Source organism: Trachinotus anak, unplaced genomic scaffold (assembly GCF_046630095.1).
Source record: "Trachinotus anak isolate AG129_WGS33_773 ecotype Australia unplaced genomic scaffold, CSIRO_AGI_Tana_v1 ptg000033l, whole genome shotgun sequence".
Classification (NCBI taxonomy): Eukaryota; Metazoa; Chordata; class Actinopteri; order Carangiformes; family Carangidae; genus Trachinotus; species Trachinotus anak.
Window position 1 is genome coordinate 2,784,755 of NW_027273884.1, and position 12,846 is coordinate 2,797,600.

General features: G+C 39.7%; 1 protein-coding gene across 4 annotated transcripts in view; it reads left to right on the plus strand.

Annotated features, from left to right (window-relative positions):
• Positions 1-12,846, plus strand: part of sobpa (sine oculis binding protein homolog (Drosophila) a) — a 43,810-nt gene that overhangs the window by 12,647 nt on the left and 18,317 nt on the right. For all 4 annotated transcript variants that reach the window (XM_071471457.1, XM_071471455.1, XM_071471459.1 and 1 more), the window contains exons 3-4: positions 142-351; positions 4,547-4,698. In XM_071471457.1, coding sequence (XP_071327558.1) covers positions 142-351; positions 4,547-4,698 — 362 coding nt within the window. The remainder of the gene's footprint in view (positions 1-141; positions 352-4,546; positions 4,699-12,846) is intronic.

Consider the following 12,846-nt stretch of genomic DNA (forward strand, 5'->3'; position numbering starts at 1 on the left):
CTCTGGTGTAAAATGTGACCCACTGAGTCAAATTTTAAGCATCCCTGGCTCCTACATTATGGCAGGAGTAAAGCAGTGAGTGCCGCAGCATCTCATCAGTTGTTCAGTAATGCTTCATGTTGCTCAATTTCTCCTGTGTAGAAAACTTGTTGCCAAAAATCCCAGCTTCAGCAGAGAGCAGCGAAGGCTCTCCGGATCGAGCCAACAGCTCGCAGTCTATGCCAGCCTCCAGGAATGGAGTCACAGAGCCCTCCACCACACCGTCCACCTCCACGCCCAGTACCAAGGACCATGGCAACCTGCCCATCATAGTCCCCATGATCCCTCCACCACTGATCAAGCCCCCTGCAGGTAGGGAGGACTCACACCTTGGACAGACGCATTAATTGAAAAATAGTTGTAGTAATAGGTTCATACAAGTCCTTTTTTTTAAATCAAGAAAACACTTACAAGTGATGACAAATATACTATGTATACAAATAGGCAAACCAGCGCACCTTCTCAGCCGGTACACAAAGTTTCAACTACCCATTTGTGTGTTTTGAACAAGGCTACATTTTAAATTTCCAAAAAGATCAAGGTCATTTTCAGCCCATCACTGATTGCTGATGTATTCACCCAAAGGCCCAACAAAAAAACACACAGTTATGTCCTCAGTTTAAACACCCAACCAGAAGAAATGTCATGGATTTCATCCGCAGCTGTTCTCCAGACAGACTGCACTGAAAGTATAAACCTACTTGCTAATTCTCCAGCACTTAGCATGAAAATTGAATATTTATGCAACGTGAAAACTTTCTGCTTTTGCAATAGCCTGAAAGACTCCATATCAGCCAGGGACAGGCGACTAATGAGCAAGCTACCTGCTGTACACCTTGTTTTCCTCCACCTGCCCAAGTGTCAATATTACCCCATCAACTCTCTGAGGAAATGTCCGCGTTCCTTGGCCAGACAGAGGCTTCATTATCCCTTGCGTCTGCTGTGGCACAGGAGGCTGGTACGCCCCGGCGGAGAGAGCAGGCCGCCTTGGCATCGCCCAAGAGGAGTCCCCGCTGGCCCTGCCTAGGCGGGGAAACAGATGGTGTGTTCCCACTTAAAGCCCAGCACCAACCCACCACCCAGCCAACACCCCCTTTAACTCGCCACCAACCCCCCTACCGCCACACATAAGCTGAATTATTCATGTGCCACGCAAAGTCCGACAAAGGACCTTTTGAGGTGCAGGTACGGCGAATGATGGTGGCGTTTAGTATGGTGGCTGCATAATTACTGGTGTGTTTTTTAGCCCCTCATGCAGATGTGAGTGTTTTGAAACGGGCTTGTTACGAAGTTCCAGGATGTGGGAAGGCAAAAACAACTCCACCTCAAGACGTCTCTTTTTATGAAAATGTTGAGATATTGTGAAAGATGTTGTGATTTCATGTTGGGCTTCGATCCTGTTCATTATGCTGTGGTACATGCATCATTCCAAGCAGTGTACAAACCCTGATCCACCTACTCAGTCAGCTTAGATTTGAACAATTTCTTGCTTTTTCTGTTGTAACTGCAGTGGGTAGCAATCCAGATAGACACGAAAAGGTAGAGAGACTATAGGACTGAGATACAGAGCAGAGTAAAGACATAAAATATGCATGTTGGTCCACTGTGCTGTCTTTAGGGCCCCAGGGAGTTATTCCTTTAATTGTAAGTTAGTCTTTACTTAAAATCTGATGGCCCTGTAGATCCATTAAGCTCACCAAGAGGTGAAAAGCCCGGGCAGCATGCAATAAGGAGATGAGCGGGGGTGAAAGACTAATGGGCCTGCGTTTTTTCACCCTCACACCCGCATAGTCATAATGTGATAATTGGGAGATATTGGAGGGAATCTCGGTGGATCCCTCTTGATGCAACAGTGACGGCACTAAAAGCCCGCAGGTCATCACCAGTCACAGTTTACCACAGAAGAGGCATTTCACTGTCACCGAGGGTCTGTTAAAATAATTTGTTGCCCACACTGACCACACAGCAGCAATGCAGCCACATACCTATAAATCAAAGATAAAAGAGAGGAGCGGGTTCTCAAACCACTATAGAATTAGAAAGATAGATTTCAGTGGATTATATTTTGTGGCTCTCAAAAAATAGAGAATAGACTGAAACAAATTTAAATTGAAGGAGGGATGCGCTTAGATCAACGGTAGATTTACTTAGAAACTTGGTAGTGTAACCAAAAAGACACAAAAGAGATCTACTCTTTTTGACCTGCAAATCATGTAGATTATTTAAAATGCCTTCTCTCAGTCTTTATGAGGAGAACTTAAAGTGGCAATAGACACATTTTTTGCTTTAACTTATCATTATGAAGTAAATGTTGATTTCACAGTGTAATGGCTATAGAATAATGACAGCATCTGTATTTAGATTGGTTCCTTATAAGCCTCGCAATTCTGTCGGCCACCGGCTATGAAATATCCCGGGAAAATGAAGGCTCGATTTAGGGCAAAGGAAGTGTGTCATCCTTTTCATAACCAAGGCACACAAGGCAAAGAGACTGACAGGAACAGTAAAAACTTTATGGCCCACCAATGTGGCAGCCCACCAGAATTTGTCTTGCTAGTCCTGATGGCCAGTCTGACTATGAAAAGAGCTCTTGGGCTTCAGAGGGTTCAAAACTAATATTCAGTTTGCATTATTTCCACAAGATCAGTAAGCAACAAAACCTTCTCACTTACTAATACAACCAGGTATTTTATGGTTGTCCCTCGGTTTGAACTGTAACCAGGCTGATCGCAGTAGCCATGATGTCATCCAGTCTTTGCAACAGCAGTGCCAACAGTAATACCAGTTGGAAACTCTTGGGGGAGGAAAGTTGAAAACTTGTGTGTTTCCACTTAAAGGTCGTCCTCCCACACAGGAATTTTGACAAAGCAGCATTAACTGAGAAATAAACCTACACACTTTAGATAGTAAGTAAGTTAGATAGATAGAAAATAGTAAATACTCTAAAATCCAATACATTGGCACAATTTATTGATTAACCTACTGCAGTCCGCCTCAACTGCCAGAGCGCTGCTGCAAAAACGCCCACACACGAAGATACACCCACAAACATAAACACAAAATACTACTGTAATAACCACTATTGGCAATATTTATTTTTCCTTTTAATTCTACATCTATTTTTTATTTTATGCTTTTTTTAAATTTTATATTACCTCCTACATACAGTAGCGTCCAAAAGTGGGACACTTCTTTCCTGTAAAGTTTTCTCAAATTTCTTGTTATCACTCTCTTGAATTTGATTCTTTTAGAACTGTCCCCTTATATTATTTACTTGAAATCTAGCATAGTGACAATCATCACACGATACACTGTATCATTAACATCCATATCCCTGACTTTTGCGATGTGACTCGGACTCACTCTGGACGATGACTGTCTTTGAAATGAATATTTGTTATATATGTTAATACTTGTTTGTTACAGTTACTGTCCTTGTGGACTAATGGGCTACATTGTAAACAATGTATTTGCTTTTTTTCCCTTCTTTTTCTTTCTTCTCTTAAAGTGCCCTCATTGTGAATAATTTGGAAACAAGAAAGGGATCAGCCAAGTTTAAGTTTTAGTGTTTGTGTGGAGTGTGGATCAGAAGATCAGTACGATTTAGACCTTGTTCAAACAAGGTCTAAATCGTCTTACAAATACCTTCTTGTAATTTTCAGTTTTTACTCAATTGTATTTTTCTGTGAAAAAAACATCCTCCATCCGACATTTATGTTGGCTGACACAAACTATGTTTCCTAGAATTATTTCAGATTCTGTGTGACCTTTTTCAGCGTGTGACCCTAACACAAGATGCACATTAGCATCACACCTTCTGTCAGAGCCTTCTGTGTGAACACCCATCATATCCAGCTTCATGGGAGTACATCCTTTTGTCCACTTCTAATACCCACAGAGCACAGCCACAAATAGGCATCCTCCCTTGTCCCTGGCTCCTTCAGTTCTACTACATTTACCCATGGCAGGGCTTCATTATATAACCTACAGTGGTTTGTGGCTTGAATCTTGAGCGGATTTAGCCAGCCCAGCAGCTGGGTTGAATCAGCAGAGTTAATGCAGTTTGGTCCTGGTGCTTAATACAACTAGCTGTTGCAAGCTCGTTGATATTCTCCACGATGGACTTACACTTAAAATACAATAGATGTAACTTATCCTTGCTTAAGCATATTTTCTAGTCTAAATCAGATTCCCTTTGATCACAAAGTACGAGACACAGAAGAAATTAGGAGACTTACAGTTCCAGTCATTCCCTGCTGTTAAAGATTGTGTGAAACTGTAGGGAAGTTAATAATATTTTATAAAAAGGTATTCATATAAAAACATTTAAAATAAAGTCCAAGGTAAAAAATATTTGGAATTATCCTTTTGGACTGAATGTGCAGGATAAAGGTAGAAAAAGAGATGATCTAAGAAATAATAGTTGCTTGTTGTAACTAAATTACACACTGAACCTGAGCTCCATCCTATCTCTAACTCATTTTTCCTTTTGGTTGTTTATCTCTAGATGAGGATGCATCCAATGTGCAGATAATGTGTGCCTGGTGCCAGAAGGTCGGTGTCAAACGCTATTCTCTGAGCATGGGGAGTGAGCTGAAGAGCTTCTGCAGTGAGAAGTGCTTCGCCGCCTGCCGCAGAGCCTATTTTAAGAGAAACAAGGTAAAAGTTCTTCTTAGCTGGACACTGTGATATAACACCTTTTAGAGACTTTGCAGTTTCACTATGTCACATATCCTCTTGCAACCGCATGAGGAGAATATAAAATGGACAACACTGCATGATTCCAAAAAAATTCATAAAACAATTATCAAAGGATTTTATATATCACGATATATAGCTGTAAATTACCATGTGGTGAGCGATTGTTGCAAATTGCAATTGGACTTGATGCTATTGTCATTTCAAACAATACTCCAACATTGGGGAATACATTTATTTCTTATTTCTAAGGGTTAGATAGAAAAAGGCGCCATTCTCATGTATGTGTGTTAACAAGGCGGCTTGTGTCGGAATTAGCTTAGCATAAAGAGTAGGAGTGGGGAAACAGCTAGCCTAGCTAGCACAAACAAAAATGCAAAAATGACAATTAATGGGAGTTATGTAGTGTAACTTTTTCTTGATGAGAATAAGCATATTTCCTAAAATGTCTTACTATTTCTTGAAGTTTATACAAATAAACGACTTTGGTGAAAGATAGTGTTAGCTTAAACAGCTTTGGCTGTCTGAATTTAAGGCAACTAAAACAGTTTAGTTTGTTTTTTTGTAGGCTTGGTAAATGAGGAAAATGCAGGGACTGATTATGAGAACTTAACACATGGGATATGAATTACTTTCATGATTTGATTTGAACCTAGGCTCTTAAATTTGAAAGATACAATATAGCCCTTCTACCACCATAACAACTCCTCCTTCTCACTTTGTTATTGTTAACGTCAGAACTATTGTGTATTTCTAGTCATACCATCTAATAAGACCAAATAATGTTAGTAACTTCTAGCTGTAACTCAGGCCACTAGCTAACCTTGACACTAGCTAAGATGCTCATGTTATTTACACATAAATTTGGTCATTTTAGTTTGCAGCATTCACTTGTTGTATATAGTAATGGCACAATGAAGTATGTCTAATCAGTTCTGTTGAGATAACAAAGTTCAGAAGTGCAGTTACTGTATCTGTTTTATTGCTGAGAGCAGAAAGCCTGCAATATGGCTGCCAGAAAATATTACATCATCTGGCAGCCTCTGTATCAACAGGCACTATATTGTGCTCCTGACAGAGCTAAATGACGTTTTCATGACTTTTTAATGGTCTTTATGCTGTGAGGAGGAGCCTTATCTTCTGTAGCTTCAACACTTATCACCCTAAATTTTGACTCATGACATCAAAGGGTAATTCTAACTAAAAACTTGGTTTAAAAATGTCAACTTAAATACCCTGTCATTACTTTTTCAGGTTGGGCAAAAATACATAATACATGATACATCCAACCAGAAAGCATTTGGAATAAATCATGGATTTTATAATAAAAACACCTTCAAGAGATTAAGTCCAAAATGTCATGGTGATATATTAGAGGCACGACAGCAAATATCAAAGTTGTTACTGTGTTCTACATGATTGTAGTTAAACAATCTCCTTTCTCTCTTGTACCAAAGCTGGGATATATAAGGAATTACGCTGTGAGTATGACGTGTTTTACTCTCCTGCTTGTCTGTCCTGAAGTCAGTTATTCATCCAAACATAATCACTTTTCAAGCACTGCACTGGAGCAGGAACCAGAGGGGGGTGCACATAGAGTATGTCTGTTCATTTCAGTTAATGATACCCAATTCCTTTTTGTTTTCTGACACTTTTTCCTGAAAGCATGAGAAGCAAGCTGAACTTGTGTCTACTGTACTGTTGCTCATAGTATATGTTCTTCATTTTCTACTTTAACATTTTAGCTCATTTACTTTTAATAGCAAGTTTGTAGTTTTCATTGCACTAAATGTTGAAATGATGATCTGTCTGGTCCTGGTGATGACAAGGAGAGTCTGACACATTAAAACCTTGTGGGAGACTGTGTGACACTTGGAAGAGCTATAGAGCTTCATATCAGATCAAAACGCAGCTTTTGAACTTGTTTTATTTTGATCTTGAAGCTCCAAAAGGAGGTCAGAAAAAAAAACAAAAAACAGATGCAGGTCTATGCCATTTGATGTGCAACAAAGTTGACAGGGCAACTCCATATCAATCAAAGATCTGTGAGGGAGGCTGCAAACATGACATCTAATGTAAAGCTGATGTGAACAAAGCTCCCCACTATGAATCTGTGGGAGCTGTATACAATTAAACAGAAATAAAAAGCAGTTCATATAACAGTTATATGATTTATGTGTTTACCTTACTCTTGCCTTGATTGTTATGAAGCATATAATAATCTCCTGGACAGCATGTATATTACATTTGTTGTTTGTTTAGTGCATCTTTTCTAAGTCTCATTAACTCTGCATTATGTTGTGACCCTGTGAATAACATTCTTTACAGAGAGCGCAGCTAGAATATATTTTAAAAGCAGTAAAGGTAGACAGAGGTGTGCTGACAGAAGTGTGTGAAAAAAATATAAAAATACATGAGTCCTCTTTCCAATTCCCTACGCTCTTCCCATTAATCTGCCCCACACTTGTGACAGAAATTTCAAAGCATGTCCTCTCACCGCAGTGACAGCTCCTCATACAAGTTATAGTTGTGGAAAAGGCTGATTTTTAAAGTATAAGGGGAGATCATATCAGTCAGAGACAATCTTATGAGCTCTGAAAGCTTGCCAGGGAGTCTTTTTGCTTTACAATATAACCTTCATAAAATTGAAATAAGAAGTAATAATGTACATTTTTATTGTTTCATTACATATGATTCATATGCAGCAATGCAAAATAGCAATCTGCATGCTACTTCAAAGCCACTTTGTTCAAAAATTAAATTGCTTGATCCAATAATATTTAATTAAGTACCTCATGTTTTGCCTAACAAAGCATGTTAGCCACTTAAGAAAAAACCCTCTCTTGTAGCTGTTGCTTAAAGAACACATTTCATTTAGTTACACTGTCAGACAGTTCCCCGTCACCGTTAAAAAAAATACTTCAATACATCATAATTGAATCATGTGGAATTATTGCTGTAAATATATAAGAGCAAGATTATTTTCAGACTCTTGAAAATTAAATACCTAGGATTTTTTATGGAAGCCCACTTATGCCAATTTAAAAAAAATGATTATGGCTTGTTTACTCTCATAACTGCGATAATTATGATGTTATCTCTTAAATACTGGGCTTTGTAACGGAATAATGTGAGAAATAATATGTCATAATTATAAAAAAAAATATTATTATTAAAATTCTTTTTTAGGCTGTAAAGCAATAAATTATTTGCATGAACTATGTATTGAACCCAGGACCTTATACTTGAAGGCAGCAGCCCCCCCAGCCAGCACACTTTCTTAGCTCTGTGCTAATTTAGCAGCAGAACTGCACTAGTTCCTCTTCCTCATGATATAATCTTCATTTACTGTTTTTGTGGGGAGGGTTAGTCTTAGCTTTTGAGACATTACATTCATGTTTTCATAATTACAAGAGACAGTCAGAAGATTTAAAGGCCCAGTAAGGATTCATGGTTTCCAAATTTAGGTCACACAGTCAGCTCTTAGTTTTAGCACAGCTTTAACTGTGTCATGAACGCCATCTCTCTGAATTTTAAGAACAAAGTTTTACATGATTATCCAGCAGGAGCACTTAGCAACCACTCTTAGTAGCACTAGAAAACAACTAGCTACTTACTAGCTCATTGGCTACATGATAGCTCGCTACTACAGGTGTAATGCAAATCTTAGCTTCTTCTTGATATCTTTATCCTTCCAAAGAGCAAACAAACTTTGCATGCCCTGGTTAGCTCACATGATTTTATGTTCTAGCTAAGAAACTAACATTATTTAGTTTGTAATGTTGATTTTTTTGTGAAAAGAGCACAGTGCTAAACTATATCTATTCAGTTCTGTTAAGATGCTCAAATTAGTAAGTGTGACTACCACAATTGGGCAAAGACTGGCAGATGTGCCTGTCTTTTCTGTGATGATCTTTTTTTTTGTTCATTCCAATGTCTAAACATTGGAATGACAATCGTTTATTGATATTAATGAGTCTTAGATGTGTCATGTGGCCACTTTAAGATTTGAGCTATATAAATAAATCTCTGTTACTGGATCTATGCATTAGCAGAACACAAATGTACAAATATAGTCAAGCAATGTCGTGTTTTTATCACCAGTTCGCAGGACATGACACACAGTTTACAGAAATAAGATCTTTTTTATACATACATTCCTGTCAAGCCATGTTGGCTGTTTCCCTCATCTATCAGCAGAATGCACATATTCAAACATCACAAACACAGGAAAGGCCTGCTCTGCCACAGCGGCTCAGATTCTATTTTGCCTGGTTCTCGTACGTGCATGCAGGCCATTTGTGTAAGCGATACCCACGTTTCTTTTCTCATGCACCCACAAGGTTGGCCACAACAACACGGCCTGCAGGCTCTCTCTTTTTTTCTTTTTTTTTTTTCCAAGAGCAGAAAAAAATATTGTCATGGCTGAAAAGAAGTATCTCATGTCTGCGTGTGCTTTGGGTAGAGGAGTGGAGATGTGGGGGAGCAGGGGGGAGTGCAGGGGGCGGGCAACGTCCCTGGCATTATGTTGCATGAAATATCTTCAGCTGCCTCATCCATGAAACCCAATCCCCTCCTAGGGTGACTATGGCTGCTACTTTCTCACATCTCTGCATAACTCCACATTATGTAGTGTGTGTCTGTGTGTGGCGAAAGATGATTGATAGTTTTACTCAGGCTAATCACTTATTTACCTGTTTACTGTGTGCCTTAAGCTGCTGGATTAGTTTGTATGGAAGGTGCTGCTTCCTGGCCACTCACACTACTCAATTAATCTGTCACCTCACTCTGCCTGCTCACTTTCATTCTCTTTTTTACCGTCCCGTATTTATACAGAGATGCAACTTGGCTTGTGTTCCTGTTTGGTTTGCATGGTGTGGGTTGCGTTGGTGTGAGCGTGTGTGGAAAGATACAAACTGAGGGGAAAGTTTAATGTTAATTTACATGGAGAACAGCTTGGACAGTTTCGGGGGATTAAAGGCACAGAATTTAAATTTAGGGTGGAGTTTTGCTTTCAGCTGAAACTCTTCAACAGTCACACTTTTACATGCACCCGCGCAGTTTCTCCCTCTATTCTACACCAGCACATACACAGATAACCATGCTTGCCCAGTGGACACAGTGCCAAGATTAAGTTAGGCAATTAGCAGTGATGAATTACTCCTCTGTGAACGTGAAGCACGGGAGTGAAAAGGTGCATGTTAGAGGATGCTTTGCTTTTTCATTCAGTCTGTCAGCGTTACAAACATATCATCAATATATCAGTTATAGTTGGATTTTAAATGCTGCATGCAGGAGGCGAATGCATTGCTGCGACATCAGCTGTGATGAAACTCTGGTTGTTGCGGTTGCAAGAGCCTCAACAATCTGCTTTTCTCTGGAGTTTGGCCTGAGTTGAGTTTGAGAAAGTTGCGATTGTAAAGAAGCTTGGAGGAGAGTTAATTCAAAAATCCTGATAAGAAGAAGTTAAATTTGGTTTATCATGTGGCATCTAATGAGTAGATTCATGATGTTTGTTCATGCAAAATTGAGAATAACCTAAAATACGTAAAGATTGTTTTCACTTATTCACATATTTACATACACTGTCTTTATACATACACATCACCCAAATAAGCACAATTGCATGCATGTCAGCCATGTCTTTTACTTTGACAACATTCACAAAAGCAGGAAGCAGCGAGCGAGGAGACTCCAGCTTGTGTTTTACAGGTCGTTTCTGCTCCAGCGCGGGGCTTTTTGTTCACACCATGAAATTTCCCCCTGGAGACCCCAGACCTCCATCAGTGTCTTTCCCCGGGAGCTCCCTCTAGGCGCGAGGGGGCAGAGTGCCGCTTCATGTCAGCCCAGAAATGTCACATCACCTCAAGCACACACACACACACACACACAGATGTGTCTGCTTAGCCCCGTGGTTGCCTCCCTGCTCTTGAACACTCCGCAATTTACTTTGCATCTCCCTTGCCTGCCAAGGAGGACACGCACGCAAAATGAATAAGAAAGAAGTGGGTGTCTGAGCATGTGTGCGTGTGTGTGTGTGGAGCTACACCTTGTATATGTATGAATGTAGCTGCTTGTGGAAATTTTGTGTGCATGATGAAGTGTGTAATGTGTCTGCATATTGAGGCTCACTGGTGGTTAGGAAGCCTTGAGGCCTGCCTGACACAGCTTCAGGGCACAGAGAGGAAGGTGATTATCTCATAGCTGCCAGCCATTCAGCTCAAATAAAGACAAAAGTTACTCAGACTAACTAGGCGTTGAGATTGTAAAAGTGGAGCCACGCGCATGAACTTGCATGCCTTTGTGTCATTTCTTAAACTTGTAGGGTTCAAGTCACACAAAAAGTGCAGTAAAGCTTGTACTGGATTTTTGCAGGCACACCTCGTCTTGCACATTTTAGGTGTATTGTGATGATGACCCTGAGCAAGGGAATACTCTTTGCAACATTGTGAAGCTCTGACACTAATTTGCCAGTTCACAATTCACAGTTCTCAGTATTCAAAGAAGATGTTACTCCAGAGTGACTTATATTGAGAATAACACTTGCTACACCCTTAAAGAAGGCATTTAGTACAAGAAAATTACCCTGCATAATTCCTCCTGCAATTAAAACAAAATTAAGAGCTGTTTGTCACAGCAGTTTGCTAGATCTCTGTAGCTCTATATGGATCCATATGGTGCTGTAAAGAAAACCATAAGTATATTAAAAAAATAAATAAATGAAATGGCAACATCTGTTCTGACTTGTGAATATTAACTCCACAAATCAAGTGATTCTTTAAACAGCTATACTGCATTGGTTCTTGACTCTGGGTCAGGACAACAATAGTAGTGGTTATAAGATGATTATCTAGGTAGTTGATTAAAAGAAATTCTGCTAAACAACATTTTTTGGACTTTCCTCTTTTTTGTCCTCCTTTTTAAAATAAAATACTACTAAAAACTTCTTCTGTGTAACGCTACATAATTCAAAAACATATATCTTGTGACGGGGATCACAAGTTTTAACACATTGTGTTAAACAAAAAAATTTTGAGAACCTTTGCCCTAAACAAGCCCTAATCAAACCAGACAAACCTTGAAAATCCCTGGTTTGTGTTTGTGCACAAAACAGTGAAATGCAAAGATCAGGACCTTAGTTATCTAAAAATATCTCTGTCCATATATGTGTGAGTCTCCATGGTGCAGTGCAAACAGAGCTGAACTGGTTGTGGGGATAGCTTGTCAAAACATGGAAAGTAGAGGCAACCTTGTCATTTTTATTTTGTTTCTGCAAGAGTGTGTTTTCTTACATGTCATCTGCATAGCGCCAGGACTGCACCTTCATATCAGGATTTGGACTGAGCTCCACCGCGGCTGTGTTTGTCTTTGGATTTGGAAAAGCCTGCCTGTGTGCGTCTTTCTTTGGGAAATGCAGCACTTTTGGCAGGTGACGGGCACACACACCTGGACATGTGTCTGTGCCCAGATGGAAGCTAACACTGTGGCAGCTGGTGTGACGTCCCCTCAGGACGGCTGAGTCGCCAGAGGGGAGCCGGGCGGACGATGTCCTGCTCTGTCTTTCTTGTAAGGAATTTCAGCTGCAGTTTGTGGCAGCTGCAGTTTGCTGGCATGACGGAGCAACAATAAAAACAAAAAACAACTTTAAAAAGAACAACACAACTGGCACTGAAACTGCATTTCCCCAGTGGTGATTGACTTTGACTATAACATTATAACATATGACATTTTTTGAATTCTTCTGATTTATGACTGAATAGAAAGGTTGTATTTGAGATATTGATATTGACAATATTATGAGCATAATATTTTAATAACTATTTATTCTAAAATGGATCTGTCTATCTATCTATCTATCTATCTATCTATCTATCTATCTATCTATCTATCTATCTATCTATCTATCTATCTATCTATCTGTCTATCTATTTTAATCGCATCTCCTTTATCTGTGTGTGGCTCCCTGTGTGGGCCTCACGCCTCGTTCACAGTGCCAACACCTCATTAGTACAATATGCAAATGAACTGGCGCGGGGCCAGAGGGTCAGAGCACAAACTGGAGACAGAATAATAGCACAGTGGTGCATCTTTGTGTGTGTGTATATGAGA